The 24,120-nt window shown below is 40.7% G+C and overlaps 2 protein-coding genes across 4 annotated transcripts in view; both read left to right on the plus strand.

Moving 5' to 3' along the window:
- adcy9 (adenylate cyclase 9) overlaps positions 1-5,867 on the plus strand; it is a 39,552-nt gene extending 33,685 nt beyond the window's left edge. Inside the window, exon 11 of the mRNA XM_056371990.1 lies at positions 117-5,867. Coding sequence (XP_056227965.1) covers positions 117-1,151 — 1,035 coding nt within the window. The 3' untranslated portion in view covers positions 1,152-5,867. The remainder of the gene's footprint in view (positions 1-116) is intronic.
- Positions 5,868-6,900: 1,033 nt separating this feature from the next.
- crebbpa (CREB binding protein a) overlaps positions 6,901-24,120 on the plus strand; it is a 46,159-nt gene continuing 28,939 nt past the window's right edge. For all 3 annotated transcript variants that reach the window (XM_056371987.1, XM_056371988.1, XM_056371989.1), the window contains exons 1-2: positions 6,901-7,799; positions 21,029-21,759. In XM_056371987.1, coding sequence (XP_056227962.1) covers positions 7,712-7,799; positions 21,029-21,759 — 819 coding nt within the window. In that variant the 5' untranslated portion in view covers positions 6,901-7,711. The remainder of the gene's footprint in view (positions 7,800-21,028; positions 21,760-24,120) is intronic.

Here is a 24,120-nt window from a genome sequence, read left to right on the forward strand (position 1 = left end):
AAAAAAATACAGTCTTAGTATTTTTTTCTTGAATGAAAAAGAAGAAATATGGGAATCTTCATCGCTACATCATAACTCAACATTAGCTCATCTTTGTCTTGTGTTTGTTTCGTCAGGTTACCCAGAGCTATTCCAAGAACCATGACAGTGTGGGTGTGATCTTTGCCAGTATTGTAAACTTCAGTGAATTCTATGAAGAGAGCTACGAGGGTGGGAAAGAGTGCTACCGTGTCCTTAACGAGCTAATTGGAGACTTTGACGAGCTCCTTCGCAAACATGAATTCAAAAGTGTAGAAAAAATCAAGACAATCGGTGCCACCTACATGGCAGCGTCAGGACTGAATGTCCGACAGCTGGCTGAGAATGACGATGACTCCCCGCATGCTCACCTGAGGGCACTCTTCAACTTTGCTCTGGAGATGATGGGTGTCCTGGATGATTTCAACAAGAACATGCTAGGTTTTGGTTTCAAGCTCCGTATTGGATTCAACCATGGGCCCCTGACGGCGGGGGTGATCGGCACTACTAAGCTTCTCTATGACATTTGGGGAGACACGGTCAACATTGCCAGCCGCATGGACTCCACTGGTGTGGAGTGCCGGGTGCAGGTGAGCGAGGAGAGCCACGCTGTTCTCAACGCCATGGGTTTAGAGTTCGACTACAGAGGTACCGTGAATGTTAAGGGCAAAGGTCAAATGAGGACCTTTCTGTACCCCAAAAGTGGGGAAAGTGTATGTCAAGATCGCACGGAGCAGGCCATCGGAGTCGGACCCTCGGCCAATAAGACTTCAGGATCTGTTGCCCAAGCAGCAGTTCCTCCTCCTTCTTCTACTCTTCCTTCCCTCTCTTTTTCCACACTCCCTCCTCAACCCCAAAGCGCTGTAAGGCCTTCAGGAGCAGGGCCTGGGTCTGTCCTAGTGAAGTCCACAGAGGTGAGGGAGGAAGGATATAGGGACGCTCCACACCTCCACAGGCAGTCCCCTGCCACAGACATTCACACCCCTCCCTGCTCTGAACTAGGCCCAGAACCTAGTGCTGTACAAGTGGCCTCCCAGGTTCAGCCTGCTCCTCTCGCACTTCAAGAGGAGGAGGATGAAGAGGAGGCCAATGAGCTAACGCAACTCAACGAGGAGTTTTATGCTCGTCTCTGATCCCTCCTCTCCCCTTCCCCAGTCTTCTGTCCCCCTGCTGCCCCCCGCTGCTGCCTCTCCAGGACTGATTGCAGGTGTGGGCAGGATGTCCCTTCCATTAGGCAAGTGTCTTCGGCATGGATCAAGAAGAGGGAGTTTGTCACTCCAACACAAACAGTGGCCACAGTGGCTAATAAAATGGCTACTAGAGTCTTTCATGGGAATGTTGCCTGAGTGCTGGGGTGGGTTGGACCTGTGTTGAGCACAGCAGTTTATAATGGAGAACAGGCTGAAAGAGGGTAATAGGGAAAGGAAGATTTGTTGGTGTTGTTGTTGATGTTTTTCTTATTCATTTTTGTTATTAAGTGCCTTCAGGACTAGAACAGTGAACAAACAAATATGAATACTGAACAAAGTTTTAACAATCTTAGACTACGGAACATGCTGTGGTTTCTTACTCCATGCTCTTATTTTCAATGCAAGCATTTCTTTAAAAAATCATTATTGTTGTGCCATATCATTTGTTTTAACTTGATCAAAGTCTTGACCTTACTTAAGGGAAAATCATTTTAGATTCTATATAAGTGCCAGTGCAGCATGATGGGCTGAGCAGGGAACTGAGGGGAGAATGAGGGAATCACATGAAGCAGTGTTAATTTATGTATTCTGCTTTGACATGAGGGCTTAATACATTATTCATTTGTGCTAGAGTCTCAGTAAAAGGGGACATGCTACAAAGCAGGCTGCATAGATTTTAGTTTGAGTAGCAGCTAAATGCACATTTTAAGCACGGGTCTTGCACAGTGTTTTCTCGACCACTTGTATTTGGTAGTTATTACCGTGTGAAAGCTTTTAAGAGTTTAAACAAAGTTCTTGTCTTTCACAACAAGTACAATCAAAAGCACAAAATCAGATAAGGGAATACAGATTTGGAAGAAAAGGTGGTTTTAAAAAGTGAGATCATCACAAAAGCAGGAAGGCACTTTAAATATACTTAAAGTGATACTCTACATTTGAGTAAGAAACACTCACCCCATGTAGACCTGAAAGGTGGCTGGAAAAATGTAGGTTTATCCTAAAAATGCATATGGTGACTGTGATCAGCTTAGACTGATGGTGATTATATTGGATTCTATAGAAATTTCTCAAACAAGTTGTGCACTATAATCCACTTTTCTGCTCCAGTGTCAGTCTGCTTTTTCATTGGGTCGGAACCACTCTATTGGAGCTTACTCACATGCTACATTGAAAGCTGTAAAGCTGTATAACAAAGCAAACTGAAATCTTTTTACACCCACCCTTATGGGTTCAGGCTGACAGTAACTCTAATTATTGTTGTTGCCAAAAAAATACCATGAAGATCAAAACAAATATGTGTATAAATGCATCTCTCATTACTCTCTGACTTTCCTCCCCTGTCTATGGCTCTCTGCCCAAATTTGAGCATTTTTGGGGGGCATTATATACTTTTTTTTATTATTATTATAGCAGACGATAAAGTGATATGAGAGAGAGAGAGAGAGAGAGAGAGAGAGAGAGAGAGAGAGAGAGAGAGAGAGAGAGAGAGAGAGAGAGAGAGAGAGAGAGAGAGAGAGAGAGAGAGAGAGAGAGAGAGAGAGAGAGAGAGAGAGAGAGAGAGAGAGAGAGAGACACCCTGGATACATGAACTGGGGATGTTGTGGTCTGCACCACCTTAACACATAGGCCACCAGGACAGTAAATAGAGTATTTGTTGGGGACTATTTTCAGTGGCAGTTTGGTGCAGAATTGAGTATTTAGGGCAACAGGACAGTGTAGGTGGGATTAACTTAAAATAAACAACAGAGTCCATGTTTGTTCTATGAGGGAACATGTCACCCAGTCTGACAGTGGACAACAATGCAGCTCTGTGGCACAGAAACAAGATATATCAGGGTTTGGATACTCAGACAATACTTGTAAGTAGGAACAATCCATTGTTAATTTTGTTCTTTTCAAGAGATAAAAATGCAGAATATCACCAGACTTATCTTTTAAAACCTACAGTGGGGTGAGAGTTTGATACCCAAAAGTTTTTGGATGGAGTAGCACTTGAAGTGGGACTGTGAGGGACAATCACTGTGTAGTTCTTGATAAATGATAGGGTGGTCCACATTGCTGTTGGTTAAAGCAAAAGCACAGATCATATACCGTTTCTACAGTACTGTGTGGAAAGCTTTCTATTCGTTGCCTTCATTTGCTAGAAAAAAAAAACAAAATATTGGTCAGTCCATCACTAGATTTATTCAATAGTTCAGTATTGTCTGCCTTTAGCTGTGTGATTTGCTGTTGAAGGGGTGGGACTTTTAACTTTGATCCTGTCACGGCCTCTTCACTGAGGGGAGCCTCTACTGTATCAATATACTTAAATTGTGCCACTTTAATTGAGTGATCTATAGGTGCAGTGCAACCTAAACTAGCTGATTGTTTTTGTGGTGCCTAAAAGTATGACTGTATTTTTTTGAGTACTTTGGTTTTCAGAAAGTTTTTTTATCATGCTGTTGTCATAATGAGGATAGATTATGATTGTATGTTTGACAAAATTATGGTCGTTGTGCAGGTTTTGCTGCATTTTTTTTTTGACAAATTCCATCAATTTTTTTTTTTTTTTTTGCTCTTTTCCATTTTTCTCATCCTGTCATTAACTGGCCGCCTGGAATAATGTGGTGGTGTTCCCATTGAATACCTGGCACCTCTTTAGTTCTCTTTGCTCTTTAGTCACTTCATGCTTTTTTTCTTTACTCCTGAAAGCACTTGTTTCCCCCTTGTACTTTGTGTGTGTGTGTGTTTGTGTGCGTGCGTGTGTGCGTGTGTGTGTGTGTGTGTGTGTGTGTGTGTGTGTGTGCGTGTGCGTGTGCGTGTGTGCGTGTGCGTGTGTGTGTGTGTGTGTGTGTGCGTGTGCGTGTGCGTGTGTGTGTGAGCGATATTTAAGTTCCAAGCCAATAACACAGAAGACATTGCTCTTATATGATCAGGAAATCAGTCCACCACAGGCCACTGTTTAACTGTGATTTTTCTGTCACTGCCTTATCTGAAGACTAATTTCATGCACAAAGCTGCATTCTTTGAAAGAGGGAAAAGAAAATATATAAATGTATAATGATCCTGCAAACACATATCCCCACCACATCTTTTAATGTCAGGTCAACATTTGGGCTAAAGAATCTTGCCTTGAGAAACTATGGCCACACATAGACACAAATGGCATGAAAAAAGAGGAACCATCTCTATTTATGTAGCCGTCTACATCTGTAGCATAAAAAGAATCTCCAAACATACACAACCAGTGCCTTTTTAAATTAGGAATATGTGAGCTGTGATTATTTGTATCAAATAATCGTGATAACCGTAGCGTAGCGTAAATACCCTGAAAATCCAAAGAAGTTTCTTGTGGAACTGTTTTAGTAAATAACGACATGAGATCTGCTTTGTTGGCCAAAATCTTTTCCATTGCTTTTAGAATATTTTCTAACAAGCACCTCTCCTTGTACTCTTGCAATTCTCATTGTCAATACTCTCGTGTTTGCCATACCTAATAAACCATAGCACAGAAAGTTATGGAAACAAATGAGACTATCAGGTATCAATTATGAAGGGAGGTTGTTTTTTTTTAGCCCACATGCCATTGTCACTGTGGCTATTCATATCTGAAACCATCAATAGGAGGTGTGGGACTCCACAGGTTGATGGGCACACCACCTCTCCAATAGCGCACATCTGTACACGTATAAATAAAATATTAAAGTGAACACTGCTGGCTCTGTGATCTGTGATACAGTTGGGGGAGAAGTGAACGTGATCTTGTTTGCATGGGAATGAATGAATGGTTTTCTTCTTTTACACTACATTTTAGTTTGGTTCTCCACTATACTCTCCTCCTTTAATTTCATTTCAGTATCATTCTTTCTACACTTATGTTGAACATTAAGCATGTATTGCCAACACGCAGGATTCCTCAAATCACCAAGCTTTGCTCATTTATGTAGTTGTTTGGATTTCATCCCTCTCTGGCAGTGTATTGACAGATGTGTGCGTGATAAGGTTTCTCTTAGTTCTTGCAGAGGGAAAGAAGTGTCCCTACAAGTCCAGCTCCAGCGCGCGCCAATCAAAAACATGCAATCAAGAATACAGCTGAGGAAAAGTTTTAGGCATTCAGTCATTCCATTTTGTTGACGAAGTGTGATTCTGCTCATGAGACAGAAAAATAAGGAAGAGGCAAAAAGTGTTTTATTAGCACTTGTTAAAAGCATCACAGCAAAATAGCATTGCCTAATCACTCATTTAAATGGTGACAGCTCCACATGTTTTCATTATAAATTTTCTAGTAAATTCAACCCGTATGTGTTTTTAATTACACTGGGACAAAAAATAGACAGAGTTGTTTGATTTTAAATCTTTGTGTAGGTATTTGTTTTATGTTTATGAATGAGATGTACTATGTATGTTTTGTGCACATTACCCATGTATCATTTATCAACACATGATCGTAATCTGTACACATTTGCACAAAGCACTCAGTGTTTGTACATATGCAGTTATTTTATGTCACATATGATTTTTTTATACATGTGCATGTGTCAGATTTTGCCAGAAAACAATGAAAAGAGACACATATTATCAAATTGATTCAATGTGTGTCTATTTGAGTAAGTGTGAGTGTAATGGATTTTATTATTCTTTTTTTCAGTATGAGGGAAATAAATCTCAAATCAGAAAATAGTTGAGTGCACTGTGAAGTATAAAGTGAGGACAGGTTTATGTCAAACCATTAGCTTGATAATCAGATTGAATTGCCATTGCCTTTTTTGTTTAATCAGAGGGGTGGACTGAAACCAGGATATATGCACATTGCAATTTAGCCCAATGTTGGGTTGGCTTACCAATATCCAAATGGTTCCAGTACTGTCAGGAGGGTGGAGGTCTTTGGTCAGCAAGCTAATGACTGAAATGTGACTTATACAGTGTGTATCAACAGTTTATTTCACTAAATATTCACTACCAGAACCTACGTAAGTGTATGATTTGCTTTGCGCATCTATAGTCATTCACTTCTAGCAGCAGAGTAAAAGTAAGATAAGAGTACACATCTAAAAATAACACAGATCAATAAAATGTGATCCAAAAGAAAATTAGTGAACTATATGGCCACCAACTGACTGTATTTTTGTTGTAGCTGTACACATCTGCACGGAGGAGTGACAAGCTCTGACATACTCAGCTTTAAATTTGTGATACAGAAAATCTTAATATTATTTTAAAAATATGATCATTTCTACTTCAATTTAAGGAGGTGTGATGTGAGTCTAGGTAAACCCTTCTTCTTTTTAAATTAAAAAGTTATCCTACTACCGTTATCTACTTTTAAAGTGAGCCATAGCTGTATTGAATGTAATATTTAATGTTATATATAATTTAACAAGAATTTTATTATTTACTACATAAAATACAGTGCAACATTCATCCATAATGTAAATGCAGATTTTTATAGTTTATAGTTATTTTAATTTAACATTTAAAAAGTTAACATTAAAATTGATTTAAAAATATTTATATATAATTTACACATAATGTACATGGAGTAATTAATTTCTGAAAATGTATTAACTGACTTGTATGTACCTCTGGCGGTGCTGTAGCGCCCCCAGCGGTTAAGAGGAGCGGTGTTTTCACGTAGGGCGTGATTGCGCGGCCCCTCCCCCTCCACAGCCGATCTGGAAAAGAAAAAAAAAACTTTTTTGTATCGAAGGAATCAACAGCCGCCATCTTGTCGTGGCTCGGAATTAGGATTTCGGTCCAACACTGGTTTTTACGTAGAAATCGAGCATCCTTACCGCGATATGAAAGCGTCCTTCCCCCGAAAACGAAGTCTTAACACCGCCTCGGAGACATTTTGTGAGAAAAAACGGGAATTGGATCGGTGGTCGTCGGGCAGAAAAGCTCCGTATATCTGATTTCCCCTTCAGAGTGCGGCGATTCAGCCCCTGTCGCCGTTTGGGAGCAGTATTGTTTACCGTGGGCAAGCGGAGAGCAGATCGTGACTTTCGAAGTGATTTGCAAAAATACAGCATTTTTATGCAATTGTGCATTTTTGTGGAGCTTCGCGCGATTTTTGCATGAAGAAATTTGACGTCACGCAAAATGGGTACTTTGAACATCTAGAAATTGCGACTTTTGCCCCGGAATGCAGCAATCAGCCTGATTTTATCGGATTGTCATTTTGAAGTTCGATTTTTACATGGGGAATATTTTATTCTGGGTTATTTAACGATAATAATGTGGGTGTTGGGTGTTGGATTATCATGGGGTGAATGGCGGTGGCGAAGCGGGGCGCTATTGCATCTCTTTTGAAAGACACTGACTCTCGCAGCAAGGAGTAGCTAACGCTAACAGTTAACTTAGCTGGTAGCAGGCAATTAGCTAGCTATTAGCCAGTTAGTTAACGTTAGCAAGCTGCCAGCTTGCTAATGTGCTAACCGGGAAGGTTCGGATTGATAGAACAACTTCCCTGTCATAAGGTAATCATAATTATCATCTTAAGCAACCAGCCGGACAAGATAACAACTATGGCTGAAAACCTGCTGGACGTCGGACCTCCCAACTCTAAGCGGCCGAAGCTGAATTCACCTGCCCTGTCAGCGTCTGATGGACAAGGTAAAGGCCTCGACACTGTCTCTACATGTAAACACCCCTGTCATTCAGATTTACAACTAATATTGCCGTTTGACATTGGCTCTCAAATCCACTGACCAGCCATGCAGCACAGTTTGAAGTTATCAGGTCAGCCAAGTGTGCTGAGCTATTTGTTGGTAGTAGTTACTGTGATTTTACTGCATTTGCTGCAGTGTTGTGGTTATGTTCTGTGGTAAGCAGGTAATTGCTAGGACCTACTCTGTACACTCTAATGCCAGTCTAATACAGCTCTAATAACAGCCGTGCAACTAATTCTACCTTCATGAATCATAACGTAATTCACTTCACAGCAAAACCAGCAAACGGTAGTGTAAACTAGCCTCCTAAATGACCACACAGTGAAAGCAACGCGACTCAAAAAAAGTTTGAGCGAAAAAACAAAACAAAAACTGCGCATTAATAGAAATCGAATTTCTTGCAGCGTTGTTGCATTAGACTAAGTTTTACTTAAGTGCACCTCACTGGCAACTGAGCATATGTGCGCGTTAGCAAAGAGCATGTCTTACATGTGCTGGACTTATTATTACCAGTCCTGTGGTGGAAGTATTAACGTTTGAGATAATTGTTCAGCAGAGATGTATGTGCATAGCAACACTCTGGTGTCCTTAGTGGTAGTCTTGACACATACTTAACAGCAGGTCATGATGAAGACAGAGATATGTTAGACTAAGATTATCTCATTTACTCAAATATTGTAAAGGTGGTTACAAAATCATCACACCCGTTTTAAAGTCATATGCCTATTCATTGCATACTGTGCATCAGACATCTGCATCTAATGTAGCTAATCAAATTTCCAGACAGGCCCTGCTAAAGTGGTTCCATTCTTTAGAGGAGATATTAGATTTTATTTATGTGTTCAGTGTTCAGGTCTGTCTAGTATGTTGATCAGGCCTCAGTTGTTTGACACTGGTGCTTCATTCAGCTCCCAAGTGTAAAAACATGAATTAAAAGATCACAAACTCCATTATCTGTATGGCCACAGCGACTCTTAGCAATCACATGAACCCACACACCATTCTGCATGCCACTGGACTGCCTTTGATTGTGCAGTAAATATTTTATTTGCCAAAGTTCTTGCTGATTGTGTTACACTTTGTGCAAGGTTCTTATGTGACATTTCTCTTTGTAGAAACATAGACACCTGATTATAAGACAAATCCCCTTTTTGGAAAACTGTGTCAGCATAAATACATTTTTAAAGATAAATAAGACTATAACGTGGTATGTTGTCATACTCTATTAAACAAATTTGACATGTGTTCTTCAATTTGAGTGAGTATAAAGTAACTTAATACGAATAAAATAACCAAATGAGGTTGTTACTTGTCTAGTAAACGTTACAAACTTTGTCACATACTTACACACACGCCTGCCAAGCCCTTGGAGGCGGCTGGTTTGAGGAAAAATATTTTTTAACACTTGTCCTCAGGCTTGTCATTATCTGATATGATAAGATGATATGATGGCCGCTTGACAGATGATTCTTTGATACATTTCTGAGTTAAAAAGGCTGTTAGGAATTTATTTTCTTTGCGACAGCAAAACATGTAACATTAGCCAGCACACAAGTCCTGTAGGCCAAACTGTTAAATAGATACTTTTGGAACTCATTTACAAAAGCAGGCTAACTACTTTAGATAAAGGGGTGGAAACTTTTGCTTACTAAATTAAGCCATAAAAAACTCATATTACAACCAGTGCAGTAAAAATCCAGAGACTTAACTTTTAGCCTCTCATGGGTCAATGTTTTGGTTTGCTGCCTACATATTTACTATATGGTTAAGTGTGAGGTGGTCTCATTAAACGCTGTAGACAACTGTTTCTACAAAAAACCATTGGGAAAACCACTGCACACTCTGTGTCCAGCACCAAACTACAAAGTCAAACATCTATCAGGTAAAGTTTTGTCAAGAGTTAGTGAAAATTAAAAGGGAACATAAAGACCAACATCAATACAAATAAATGTAAAAATGACCAAAGCATTTATTTTGTAATGCAGTAACTGTAAAAACTTTACATGCCACTAATAGATACTGGCTGTTTGTTGGTCAACTGAGTTTAAAAATGTTTAGCCCCCTACTGGAAAAAAAAATTGAGTAATAGAGCTTTAACTAAATGCTGGAACATGAGCTGGTACTTACTAAGCCGGTTGTAGTGAGTGCTTAAAGTAGTCTGCAAATGTAATGGGACCATTATTTATACAAAAAAGTTTTATACTTGGGCCAATAAAGTATGTAAGTAAAGCTGTAAGGCTGTAGAACTCCTGTTGTGCGTAATGCACAGAGTAAGATGTATGTTTTAATATGTACCTGTAGCTAAGCTAATGGTTTTCTAGAGTATCACATGTATCAAATGGCACATGTTCTTCAGTGGGTTTAATTTTCTCTAGTCTGCAAGAGAAATAATAAGCCGGACAGCCTTTGAACAAAAACAGCAGTCACAACAACAATGAATACCAACGCCCATCACACATGGCACAGGCACCACATGTCTGCAGTGATCAATCATTAAACCAGCCTGCCTTCTCTTTATAGTTTTCGCCAGTTGCAATAGGGACTTAACGGACCCCATGGGACAGCACTGGGCAACACTATCATCAGCTGTAAATTACTGCAGATAAAGAGTTGACTTTCACTCTTTGACAACTGTCATGCCTGGAGCTTTGTGAGCAGCACCCCCTTTTGCCCTGACATTTGGCCTTTGCCTTTTGCAATAGAGCCTGGTTTGAGTTGTTCGTCCCATTTTGAGGAATAATGTAGCACATTTTATGGGGAGTGTTTGTGCTTTGCATACTTATGTGTGTGGTAGAGCATGTATGCTTGCAGTGGCTGTGTACTTGTGATGTTTTTATGTAGACAAGTTTTGTGTTCGCTTGGGGAGGTTCCTTTCATTGTTGTGGCAGAGAGCAAACGCGTGGCCCCTGTCTGTCTATTCAGGCCATCTGTCAGCCTGCAGGGTGCCTCAACTCCCCTCCCCAGAAAATACATTTGTAGTGTGAATAGGTTTTATTAAGATGTCTTGACATTGTAGTGATTCATTTGAACTTGGGCCAATGGCTGGTGTTGTCTAAAAATGCGTTAAGAATTGCTGTATTTTGATCATAGTCTGTGAAAGGCTGACGGTCTTTAGTTAATAGACCCCATTTCTCTGGCAAAGTTGGGCTGTGTGTGGGTAGGCTGAGTCTCAGTGTACTCAGAGTTTGTCTTTATGTTGATCAAAGCCACAAGTGTGCTAAAATGCAACTAGTGAATATTTGATACATGGCTTTCTGAGATCTTAGTTCAACTCCATGTGTCATTCACAGCCATGTCGGTGAACTCCAACACTCACCCCGCAACACCCAATTGTTCACTTACTGCTGCGCAAATGGCATCTTTAATGCCTAGCAGGCAGACAGTAAGCTCATGACGCAGCCGTTACTGGAGCCATTTATGCGTCTGCCTGCGGGCAACCAGAAAAACCCTGAAAAAAATTAAGGGGGAGCAGACGAGGGGAGATGGAGAGTGGTGTGTCACCACCTCAAACCCCCCTTATATAAAGTGTTCATGACAGCGTCTCCTCTTTTTTAGCTGGTTTAGTTTGCTACTTTGTGTTTATGCTTGTGTTTAAGCCTGTCTTCCTTGTTGTAATGCAGGCTGTTTCCATTTGCCAGTGTTACTACTTTCGCTTATTGCACTTGCAGCCTCCTGCATCTGTTAGTGAGGTATATAGAGAAGTGAGTGAGGCTGAAAAAAGTGCATTTTTGCGTTTGTATACAACCTAGAAAGTTCTGCTTCTGTTTGTGAAAACCGTTGTATAAAAAAAGTTGATGCTACAAAAATAAATTTTCCACCACAAACTTTAAAATATGAAAAAGACAAGAGATCTTTTAGTAATTCTGATTTGTGCTAAAGCTTTTAGCTAGTGAACAGAGCTCTGTCCAGCAGACTTGAAAAGAAGCATCGCATGGTCATTAAATCTCTTGCATTTCCATTTGACCAGACCTCCTCACATTTTTCATTGGGATGGCCTTGCTCACTCCAGCATGTGTCAGTACTTGAGTTTGACTTAGTAATTAATGAGGTGTTTAACCTAGTAAAGATGCAAATCAAGAAAGTGTTATGAGGATAGAAAATTGGTTTACAAGAACTTCATCTGGAAATACATAATTCAACTGTCCAGACAAAAAAGCTGAAAAAGAGGAGAATGTGTGGCATATGTTTTAAAGGACAGGAAAGTGACAAGAAAATTGAAAACTGAGGAAAAATCAAGATGGAGAACTGAAAGTCACTACAGAAAGTAGGAGTGATTGAGGAGCTACACTGGTTACTTGGACATACAAGTGGAGCTTGGCTCTATGAAAAGACAAGTAAAAGTGGCTAAGATTGATATTTTCATAATGACAGTGTATCAAATTACAATGTTAAAACAATGTGATGATGTGAAAGGGGTCACTCGTCGTGATGAACCTACAGAGAATTATCAGCTGGATCGGCAGCTCTAGTCGGCTTTACAGAGCTCCCTGTTTAACAGTACTGCCCGAAACTTTACTGCTTTGGTTCACTCTCACTACTATCACAGTGTTGTTGTCGGTCAAAGAAGGCAGCTGTTTTATGTGAGAAAGCTTTTAAGACCTATTGTACACTACCTGCTCAGCATCAAACAGCAGACAGACACAATTAGCAACTAGCTTGTGAACATAGTGGAGCGTTTAGCTTCTAAAGAGCCAGATGTTTCCCCCAGAACTTGGTACAGACCCAAAACGTAGCTCACAGAGTGAATGTTCGTCTTACTTTCACCTGGTGGCCAGCAACGTAGCTCTAAATGAATGGTAATGGATGTGTAAATAAGCAACAGTTGGCTATATCAACTTCATAATACAGTGTTTCCCATACATTAATTTATTTGTGGCAGCCCACCACAGTGTCAACATTGATGGCCACATTGATTTTCTATTTCATCGTTTATGGTTGCACTGCTTCTCTGTCCTCTGCTCTGCTCTCTGTCCAGGGCAGGGCTGTATACTTGGTGTATGCTACACACACACACACACGCACACACGCACGCACGCACGCACGCACGCACGCACGCACGCACATACACACACACACACACACACACGCACACACACACACACACACACACACACACACACACACACACAGAGCAAACAGCAGAGTAGAGAGGCTGCCGTGGACACAGTGAAGCAGGTGAAGTGAAGATAACTCGAAGATTACTTACAAACCACCTGTTAAACAAGCATTTAGAAAACTGTTTTGTCTGCAGTCTCCCCACATGTTTTGTACAACCACAGTGCGCTGGTTAAGTAATAGTGAATTGTTACGAAGAAGCTAAAACTACAGCTGTCTGTATGTTGCTGCTGCTGCTCTAGAAACGGTATTAAGTTGTATTTAAGATAGAAATCATCATTAATCCTGGTCTTTATTGTTTTTAAAAAATGATCATTTAAAAAACGATAAGGGTATGGATATGGTAAAGATGAAATCTGCTTCGCTAGTTAATGGCTTCGTCCTGACTCTGGGAGGATGAGCAAATCAGTTAAATTTCCTTCACTATGAGCCTTGTTTAACCGGTGTTAGTTTGTGATTATTATTATTTTTATGGCAAAATGTGAAGGAATACTTCATTCCCCATGTTAAGGTGCAACTTCAGTCATTTGTGTAGATTTTAATAGACACTGAATACATACAGAAAATAACCTGGGTTACACTCTCCCCCTCTAAACTGCGTGAGTCTCTGCATACACATCTGTCACACGCCATGCCTCTGAACAGCACAAGTAAAAACTGGCCAAAAAAATCAGTTATTGCAGGTTTAATAAAGAGTTATGTAGAAAAGAAAACTGCTGCAGTAACACTAAAGTGAGTTTTACTACACTGGATGTCGGCACATACAATCCGTAGTAACCATTTCTAGGCTGCATTCAGATGGTTGTTTTTGACTCTCACGGGCAAATGCAATTTACAAAATTTACATCATCAAGTCGTGCAAAATATCACTTTTGTCTTGTTAAAAACACCCCAGTTACTACAGGTATGTGCTTCACAAGGGTTGTTTACATATCTCTGTAGGCACCATTTTATTAGCTTTAGTTGCATCACACACATTTCAATACTAATTAATTACTTCTTTTACAAATGCACAAATGTCACAAATGTTTGTTAATGATGATGATAAATAATAATTCCATATTTAGATCATTTTAAACGCAACAAATGTTAAAAATCTGAGAAGGTGTAATAACTTTATCATAGCACAGTAGCTGCAGTTTGCAGTGACTTTGCGTACCTTTGTCAATCAGTAATAATCTTTCACTGCTGTTGGTGGATCATCATCATTCAGGGGGTTGGTTGTCTCGAATTCAGGAGACTAAAGTGAAGTGGGCACCTCATGTCTAAAGGCAGTAATAGATGTCCTGTGCCAATCTGCAGGAATCAGGAGTAAATATTTTGTTATATAAAATGTTATGTAAATCCTTCATTATCATTTGTGATCATTTTGTTTGTTTGCTCTGGATACATTAGCGGTCAAAAGTTGTTGATTTCCATTAAAAACACTGGAAAGTCTCATAACACACAGTGTTGGGAGCAAGTGAACCCCAAAGCGCACAGCATCCTGCTGTTTCAGTTAATGATTATATGTCAGTAAGTGTCATCTAGCAATGTGAAAAGACCTAGATAAAAGCAAAGGTCTGTTAAGGTTACTATACCTCTAAAGTGTTGGTTGAAATTGAATTTAAATTTCAGTGTTCTGTTACTTTGTGGAAGAGATGAAAGTCTGATTCCTGTCCAGGCTTCTCTAGTCCAACAGATGCACACTGACAATCCTCTGCCCTAATGTTGGACCGTAGCTAGAGCTACTGGATTTAATGATGTCATCAATCATGATTAGCCTACAGTGCTGTGAAAAATATGCATCTTTGCTTTATCACAATCAAACAAATCAAAATAAAAAAACAAGCATCTGTTTTTGTATTATCTTATCAATATAATATAAGTTAGATAAGGATGGAGACCAAACTTGTACCTGATGTAGGTTTTGGCTGAATGATAGTCTGTGGAGAAACTAAGATGTTCTTAAGTCTGCTGTTAACTAGGACAGAGTTAAGAATTTCTGTCTGGTTGGCGATTTGTTTTTTTTAAGCCTGCTTGGTTTTCTCAGGCTACTCCAGGACCTATTTTGTATAGTTTATGCCAACACTGACATCACTGTAACCTGTCCATAGCCAACAGGAGTCTGTAGTTAGCCAAGTTGCCCCATGAGGCACATGTAACAATTACACACTGTAATAATACACATGAAACAAAATTGTAAATAGATAATAAAAGTTGAGATACTATTTTTTCACTTTGGTGGAAATAATATATAATTTTATTTGAGCCCTAAATTAAAAAATTTCAGTGACCACTTCAGGGCATCTCAGACTGAGCTTGTTAGATTCAGATCTTCATTTTCTTTAAGGTACACATATCGAACTTCAGGTGTACTTTAAACTGCACCTTTATCTAGGTATAGGTCTGTGTTGAGCTGGATGCTCATGTGCCAACATGCTAACATGAGCATATTAACTTGCCTGGATTTAGTGCTGCTGTTTTGCATGTTAGTATGATAAAATTCATTAGGTTACCATGTTACCGTGCACGCAGTTAGAACTGTAACACATTGACATTTATTGTGATAGTGTAACATGCTACCTTTTGGCATAATGGCAATACTGTCAAACAGGCTGATGGGACTGGATTGTTAGTTAGTTCATATTTTAGACAAAAGTTAAAGGCTTGTCCTGCTGGTGGTGATAAATAAAAAGCTGCTGCATCCTAGTAGGATTCATCCCCTGGGTAACATGAATGTCTGTTCCAAGATTTTTGGTAATCAAAGTGTTGATTTTTCACTGTGGACCAAAGACTTGGACTAGCACTACTTCCCATAGCTAAACTCAATAATATGGAGAAACCTGGCTGAATTTTCTTTCCAGTAGTGACAATGAGCTGGTGGTTTTCAGTTGGAGATACTGCTGTTCATTGAAAATTATCCCCCAGAGTGATAATTTTGTTTTAAAAAAGGTATCACATGCTGTGCCCAGTCTCTCCCTCTTCTGCTCATACCCATTTTCTTGAGAAAATTTCAGGAAGAGAGGCTCACACTGCAAAAATTACTCATTAACCGCAACACCCACTGACCATTTTTCAAAAGGTTACCCTTTTCTACCCTCTTTATTTCACACAAGTAAATAAATAAATGAAAACACGATTTATAACATAGCTTTAAAAGTAGTTGATTTGTCCATTAATTGATTGATCAACTAAACCATACAGGGACTGGTTAACTTACAAATTTCAGTCAGTCAATCAAATCCAGAAGTGATGAATCTTTCATATCTGATGGTTTGGAGTTGGTGTACACTTGCTAGCTGGAATGTAAACAAAGGTGCTGTGGTTTGCATGCTGCTCAGCTGGAACATTTGTTGGCGGTAGTGTCAAGTCTTACATGATTGGCCTGACTGGCCGGTGGAAAGGGCCTAAACCTGAAGTTGAATAGTTTATTAGCTTATCCGTTTCAGTCATATGGAAATTCATTTTTTCAGTGAAACCCTCCATGCTTCAGTTAAAAATTTATTCATCCAACCATAGCTGAATAGCCTTTGTCAGATCTTTTCTCCACACTTCCTTCCATTGTCACATTTCTTAAATTGATAAACCTTCTCAAGAGTGTTATTACCCACTCTAAGGAACCTTAAAGTATAGTTGAAAAACAGAGGCTAGGTTACTTTCCCTGCTCAAAGTGGCTTTCTTTCTCTCACTGCTGTGATACTGAACAGTATGTGAAAGGCTGCCAGCAGCCATGCTGCACCTGTCCCTCGAAGTCCAGACACTCAGCCCTAAGGCAAGATGACAGACAGCCCCAGTCTGGACCCCTGCTGGGGCTGCTTTTGCGGGTATTTATAGCCACCAACTCCCAGACAGGAGCCACAGGGGATATAACAGAAAAAAGTAGAGAGCATTGTGGCAATCAGTCAGCTAAGGAAGGATAATTAAGTAAAAGAGCATAAGAAGGAAGCATTAATAGGAAGTAAGTGTAAGCAGGGAAAGGGGGGAAAAAAAGGCCGCTGCAAGAAGTCTCCCCTCCCCCTCCTTTCATGGTTGGGGCTCCCCTGACTGCATGTGGCGCTACCTAACCAAAACATTACTTTGCATCGTTGGTCTCCAGCCAAGGAGCCTGGGGGCAAGGTCGCACAGAGAGAGAGAGGGAAAGTGTGTGTGTGTGTGTGTGTGTGCGTGTGTGCGTGCGTGCGTGCGTGCGTGCGTGCGTGCGTGCGTGCGTGCGTGCGTGCGTGCGTGCGCGCATTCAGAAATGAATGCGGGGCCAGGCCTGAGCACATGTGGTTGAACTGAATGCTGCTGCTCTGAGAGGATCCATGTGCTCTGCTGGTTAGAGGGGAGGGGCTGAGAGGAGAGAGTGAGGAAAAGACGGATGGTTCCTTCAGCCTTAAACAAGCTTCCACCACATGGAGCACCTGATGCCAGGGACAGATAGCGGGCTAGCATGGCAGATCTGGAAGGCTGTGTTTACTCAGGAAAGTGCGTAGACCCAGTGCCATCATCAAATTCGGGATACTGACTGAATATCAATGCAGACACCCTGCAGTAGCAGACAGCACTCCCTAACATCTGGCTTTTGTCATCAATATGTAAGGATATAATCAACATTGACTCCCAAGTCAAATGACTTTGCAGTAGTCACAGGTATTTATCAGCTCCAGCTCCAGTCAGCACTGATACATACATGACACTCAGGTGTAGGGATTGGAATTGATAAGATTTTATTGATACCAATGCCATTATCAATTCTGCTTATCGATCCGATTTTGTATTGATTCCCTTATCGATTCCTGTGGATTTTTTTTATTTATTGGAAAAAAGTAGCCCTATACAGGTTTTCAGTGTCAACAATGCAAATGTTATTATGAGTCTCTGAACACTGAACAGGATAGATAACTGCTCTGTAGTTGTTCAGTCTCTCGAGGAAAGGGTGTCGTCTGCCTCTTTAGATCTGCCTTGTATTAATTTACAAAAAAATGAAGAAAAACAACGGCCTTCGGACAGGAGCTGGCTCCCATCGTTCACTTAAAAGTGCCAGCTCGTTTGCGTCCAACACATTATTAACACGTACCTTCACTGCTCTGCTGAGACTGGGAAGCACTCGTTGACCAGCGGCGTAGAGCATCAAACACACGGCACGCCTGATACTTAATGCCGTGTTGCATCGACAACTGTTTCAGCATGTTGCTGGTGTTTCCACCATTTCTTGAAATCTTAGTGCCACAGACATTAGTGTCATTTTGTGTGAAATTTAGCCACACTTCCTCGACTCCTTCGTTGTCATTCGCGCTGACTGCCTCTCGCGAAAGTGTGACATAATTGTTTTGCGAGGTACATGGAACTAAATGGAAAGCGTCGATAAGGGAATCATTAAGCATAAAGGCAAGTGATGTAGATGGATCGAACAAGATCGAACACTCAGGTGATATTCAGAGCCCCAACACCGTAAACAGACCTGCAACCCGCCCACCATGGTGCTGTTAAACCAGAAACACCGTGGCTATACCTTCCTCTGAGACTGTGCTGGACTTCGGGTGGTCCCAAAATAAGTTTTAAAAACACACCATCACCAAGCAAAGCTTGTTACTCTGCTCTGACACTTACAGGAGCACAAACACGGAGTTGAGATGTGGAAAAACAATTTTATCAGTCTGCACTGCAGCTAGCAGCTCACTCTTTGAATCTGTGAAGGTATTCCCTCCCCTGTCTGTGTGTGTGCTCCATAACTGCATGTGTTGATGTTGCTCCTTGCAGTTTTATGTCTGTCTGAAGTGAAAGAACTCAAATGTCCTTTTTAGTGGGTTAACTTGCTTTTAAAAGACCTGCATATAGGTGCTAATTTTGGTGTAAAAAGGGTATCTGTCTGCTCTGTTCTGCCCTTTCCCATCCTGTAGCAATAAGACCAAGGCCCTGTTCATTATATGTGAAGTATTAAGCTTGATTTGATTAGGATATGTCTTGGGTAAAGTAACATTCCTCACCTCACACTACCTTCAGCAGTGCAGCAGCAGTAAATTGTTGCCTCTGTGAGCAGTGGTGCTCCCAGCCTCAAGTATGAATATTGATCATGGCCTCTGCTCTTTTACTCATGATGATAACATGACTATAACTTTGTCCAAAATTAGTTAATCCGTCCACAATTAACTTGAATAACAGGTTTGTTGGATGAGAAAACCATTGTTTCAGCCTACTAAACCGAATGTAACTTTTAGTGGTCATTCAGACCAAAAATGGTACAAAGGACTGCATTGTTCAGGATGTTTCTCTTCAGGTATTGTTGAGACATGAATTGAAATATGATCCAGTCCAGTTTGAGTAACATATCTATACGTTTGAAGGATTATCCCATGCTATAATCATTTTATCTTATGTTTGCAACAACTGCAAGCTAAACAGTAGAAATATTGGCCACTGCAGCACCCTGCTAGATGATGTCGTATTGCGTTCTGGCTAAAATGTTGAGCTAACTTAAACTTTTTTGCTGTGGTTTCCCATTCCCACAAGAATGAGAGGGTTGTATTTCACAGCTTAAGTGGGTTTGAATGCAGCTTGAGGCTTATTTAATGGAAGAAAATTTTTATTGATATAAGTTTTTCCATCAAATTACTAAGCGGGTTGCCTAAAAATTCTATAATTTGTCAAGATGGATTGATTATTCCCTGCTAGTGTGTCCTGCACATAAGTGATGCTACAGTCTGGGAATTTTCCCACTGGGTAATAAACTTGTGAAAACACTGGCATTTAACAAGAATAGATATGTGTCGGCTCAATTTCTGTAGATTAGAAGTGTTCTCTCCAGATGCTGCCACCTTCATCAGACAAAGGTTGCAGTTTGTCTTATTGTTATCAGGTTCCCATTTGGCATTGGCTTTAATTTTGAAATATTGCCACATAGGTGCTTTTGTTTTTTGCTTTGACACCAGATCCTCCACCGCTGTCCTGTCGGTCAGCTCTTTATTTGTTACGTGGTAAGATTGTGCTACTGTGTGATGCGACTCGCTCTACTGCTGCACAGAGTAGACACGTTCAGTTTTGTAATTGTAGCATCTGAAGAAGTATTGACAACTAGTATTTAACATATCAAATCAGATGGGTTTCATGTCAATTAAAGAAAATGAAAAAAGACGATGGAGCCAGGTTATGTAATCTGTGTGTGTCTAAACACCAGTGTTCAGTACAGTATCTTACTAATTTAAAGTACTTGCAGTTGATTTACAATTTCTCAGTGTTAATGAATTCTAATCATTTTTACAAGGGATTGTTTTTCTAGAGAGTGGTGGTCAAACAGTAATCAATACATCTGCCATGTCAGGAAGGTGATCACTGACGACAGCTTTTACTGTCACTCCTTTCATATTTGAAACCACCTGCATACCTCACAGGATATGATCACAGTTGCTCACAGTACACACAATGCAGTCTCCTTTGACTTTTTTTGTGCGAGTCCTGTTTATTGATTAGTCAGAACGGTGGTTTCCTTGAACGAGGACAGCTCTAATGCACACACACATCCCCATTTTTTCTCGCTGTCTTAATCACTTAATCTCAAGCAAATCGTGGCTCCCGAGGCACTCAGCATTATGCTCACACCTCTGGATGGTGTGACACAAATATTCCTCCGCCGCCCAGCAGGAACCGTGAGTGCTGCTGGATTCTCTGTTGTCACACTGTGTTTGTCAGCCAGTAGCGATGCTCTTATTATCACACTGAGTCTTGTTTCTGTCTTGTGCCGCAGGGACAAGGCCACAATGCAGAACTAGATAGCATGTTGCTTCTTTAATACCCCATAATTGGGAGTGTTTGTGAACATTTGGAATTAGAAGGAAGGTCAGCTGAGGAGTAAGGGGGATATTTGTTTGATTTGACACCTACAGTCATGTGTGGCAGTATTTACTTAGCAGTAAATGCGTCTTGAACAGGCTAATTTGAGGGACCACAAAAGCAGTGTGGCTTAGGATAGTGAATATTCCTTACTTACTGATGCTTACATGCAAGATTTTCAGTGTGGCACACTTGAAACCACCAACAAACTTCTCTGAACTGTAGTAATATTAAACTTATTTTTCTCACCTCCCTCTTCCCTCCTAGATCTGGGATCACTATCCTGGGATGATTTAGAGAATGACCTTCCAGATGAATTGATCCCTAATGGTGGAGATCTAAGCCTAATGGGTGGAATGCCTTCAAATGGTGGAGCAGCACCTGGAGCTGGTGGGCCAGGTGGTGCCCCTGCGGGCCTTGGTGGTGGTGCCCCTGTCGTCCCAGATGCAGCCGCCAAGCACAAGCAGCTCTCAGAGCTCCTTCGAGCCGGTAGCACCTCCAGTATCACAGGCGCAGGGCTGAACTCAGCTAGCCCTCAACCAGGCAGTTTGGGGCCTCAGCTGGGCAACCCGCTGGGTAAGAGCCCCCTTGGCCAAGGCTCTCCCAACAACCACCCATCTCCCCAGGCCCAAAAAGCAGGAACACCAACTGGAATAGCAGGACAGAACAACAACAATAATACTGCAACAATGGGCTTGAACACAGCAGGCTTCAACCAGGCTATGATTAACAATAGCCAAGGCCATGCTGGGCTACTGACCCAGGGAGGGCAGCCTCAACCTGGGCAGGTGATGAATGGTGGTCTTGGACCTGGGGCTGGGAGAGGACGGGGAGCAGGAGTAGCGGGCATGCAGTATCAGGGGCAGACAATGCAGGGAGTCGCACCAGGACCAGGAGGAGCAGGTAGCGCTTTGGCAGAGACACTCACCCAGGGAGGGCAGCAGATGGGAGCTCATGCCACCCTCAGTGCAGCCCAACAGGCAGGCAACATGAACAAGGTGAGTCACAGCGTTATTTTCCATCACTGTTATTTTCAGTATAGTGCATGCGCATTTTAGGACTACAATATATTGAGGAGAATATGAAATGTATATCTGCATCTATCATTTTCATAGAATTATTAAATTGTCATTCATAGGAATTGTAGATTGGATCATGGGTGGAAACCATTTTAACATTTGACACAAATGAATGTGAGCCAATCTGATGCATGCAGACTGCGGACAGACAAACGTAATAAGCTGGTTGATGCTGATGAGTTTTTGTGTTGGTGCTCTGAGGCTCGTTCTTCCCCATGATGCAGACTGACCAGATCTGATCCACATTAACAAGTTACAATCAAAATGATCTTGTTGATTGTCATTAAGTAAACTTTTAACTCAAGTGGAGGCTTAATTTGTCAATCCTGGATCAATTTACTTTGCATGCGCTTATTTTGGAATGAAAGAATCATTAGGGGACAGTGTGGGAAAACAATAATTTGCTTTATTATGATTGGCTAGCATGACGTCATGACTGTGGAGGTGCTGTTTTTCTTGTACTGCAATGACACAGCAGAAATTAAATGTACTCTGTGGAGTTTCCACTGTAAACAAACAATGTTTTATTTCTCCCTAATATGTATGGCATGTCTTATAAGCCAGAACTACCTCAAAAACATTTTAATGGCCTTTTAATTTTTTTTTTTAAAGCAGTTTACATAGACTTGCCTTCCTCTTCTCCAATTTTATTGGCACATTACTGCCTTTAGGGTGCATTACCACCATTCAGCTGATATTCATCACAACCTCTCATTAAACATCGCTCAGCAGCACCACTACGGGTCAGAATCTATACAGTGTACCTTTGATCTTTGGGTTTAATTCTTCTTCTTCTATTATTGTCATTAGTGCCACGGGTGCTCAGCTCCGAGGCAAAATCACTTTTTCTTCAAAGTTAGAGTGAAAGCGTCAGTTGGCTAGAGTGCGTGAAGCAGTAAAAAATAACCTTTATTTTTATTTTTAACTCGAGCTCACGGCCAAACCGTAAAAAGGAGACAAATAATTCTTCTGAAAATGTAGACATAGTTGTTGGGATTCATAAAATGTAACTTTGACAGGCAGGGTCTGCACAAAATTTAAACGGGGGTGCCGAGTCCGGCAGCAATACCTGTCTCACTCTCATTGACACCTAATGTAATCGTCTTTTTTTTTCAAAAGAATCTCTCTCTGTCTTCGCACTGAGCTTCCTCACTCATTTTAAGGAATATCTGAATAAAATAGAGACCGTAGAAACTTCTGGCTTCAGTGTCTGGCACGGTCTTTTCAGTTTTTGAAAAGAAGTAACGGTTTTCTCATAATTTTCAGTTGTTTTGAAGCCATGTAGAAGCCAAATTCTGGGCAGATTTTCACATTGCCATGGCAACGGCAGCTCCTGACCTGTGTGCGTGCGTGCGTGCGCCTAGCAACCAGATAACCAACTCTCTAAGCTCTGCTAGCTTTACATTAGCCGCATGTTAGGTCTTAAATTACATTTAGTTAGGTCTTAAATATGTAAGTCCATTTACTGCTTCCTTCGTAGCTTTTTTTTTTGTTTTGTTAAAAGAGTGAATGAAGTTGTGACGGTCTCCGCTGAGACAGAGGAGAGGAGAAGCTACTAGCCCTCTCTCGCTGTCACTTCTAGTCGCGTTGCTCTCCTCCCCAGTAATGTTAAATTTAGCACCGAAAAAAAACATAATAGTGGTAATTTAATAGCGGTTCACAGGATTTATTAACCCTCAGGGGTCCCTCTGTCCTTTTTTGGACATTTTCTTCACTTTTCTTTTTTGATTTGCTGATCATTTTGGCTGTGTTACAGCTGAAGGTATGGATTTCTGCAAGAAAGTGTCTTTTTTGACATATTTTTAAAATCTAATGTCAGTTACTGTTACAGGTCTATTATACACTGGTAACACGTTTTGTACCCTCTGGGGTTCCTCGCGTCCAAAAAAGGACACACAAAGAAAATGCTATAAAATCATCATATATCAATATTTTTTCCTGCTTTTTTTTGCATACATCTCTTAAACCACTTCAGTTCTGCTCAAACCTATCAAATGTTTATTAGTTTTCGGGATTTTAACCCTTTAAGTGCCAGTTTGAAGACATGTTGCGTCTTGTTTTATTAAAAAAAACAACACAGAATATGAGATATTTCCCACATAATACATGATGGAGGAATGTGACATTGTTTTGTATCAGAGTTTTTATATCAAGACATTTCTCAAAACCAGAATATGATCAGGGTGACTTTTGAACACTGGAAATAAATCATGTACTCATCCCGGCAGTAGCCCCCGTGGCACTCAAAATTTCCCTGGAATTTTCTAGTTATTAATTATT

Source organism: Seriola aureovittata, chromosome 3 (assembly GCF_021018895.1).
Source record: "Seriola aureovittata isolate HTS-2021-v1 ecotype China chromosome 3, ASM2101889v1, whole genome shotgun sequence".
Classification (NCBI taxonomy): Eukaryota; Metazoa; Chordata; class Actinopteri; order Carangiformes; family Carangidae; genus Seriola; species Seriola aureovittata.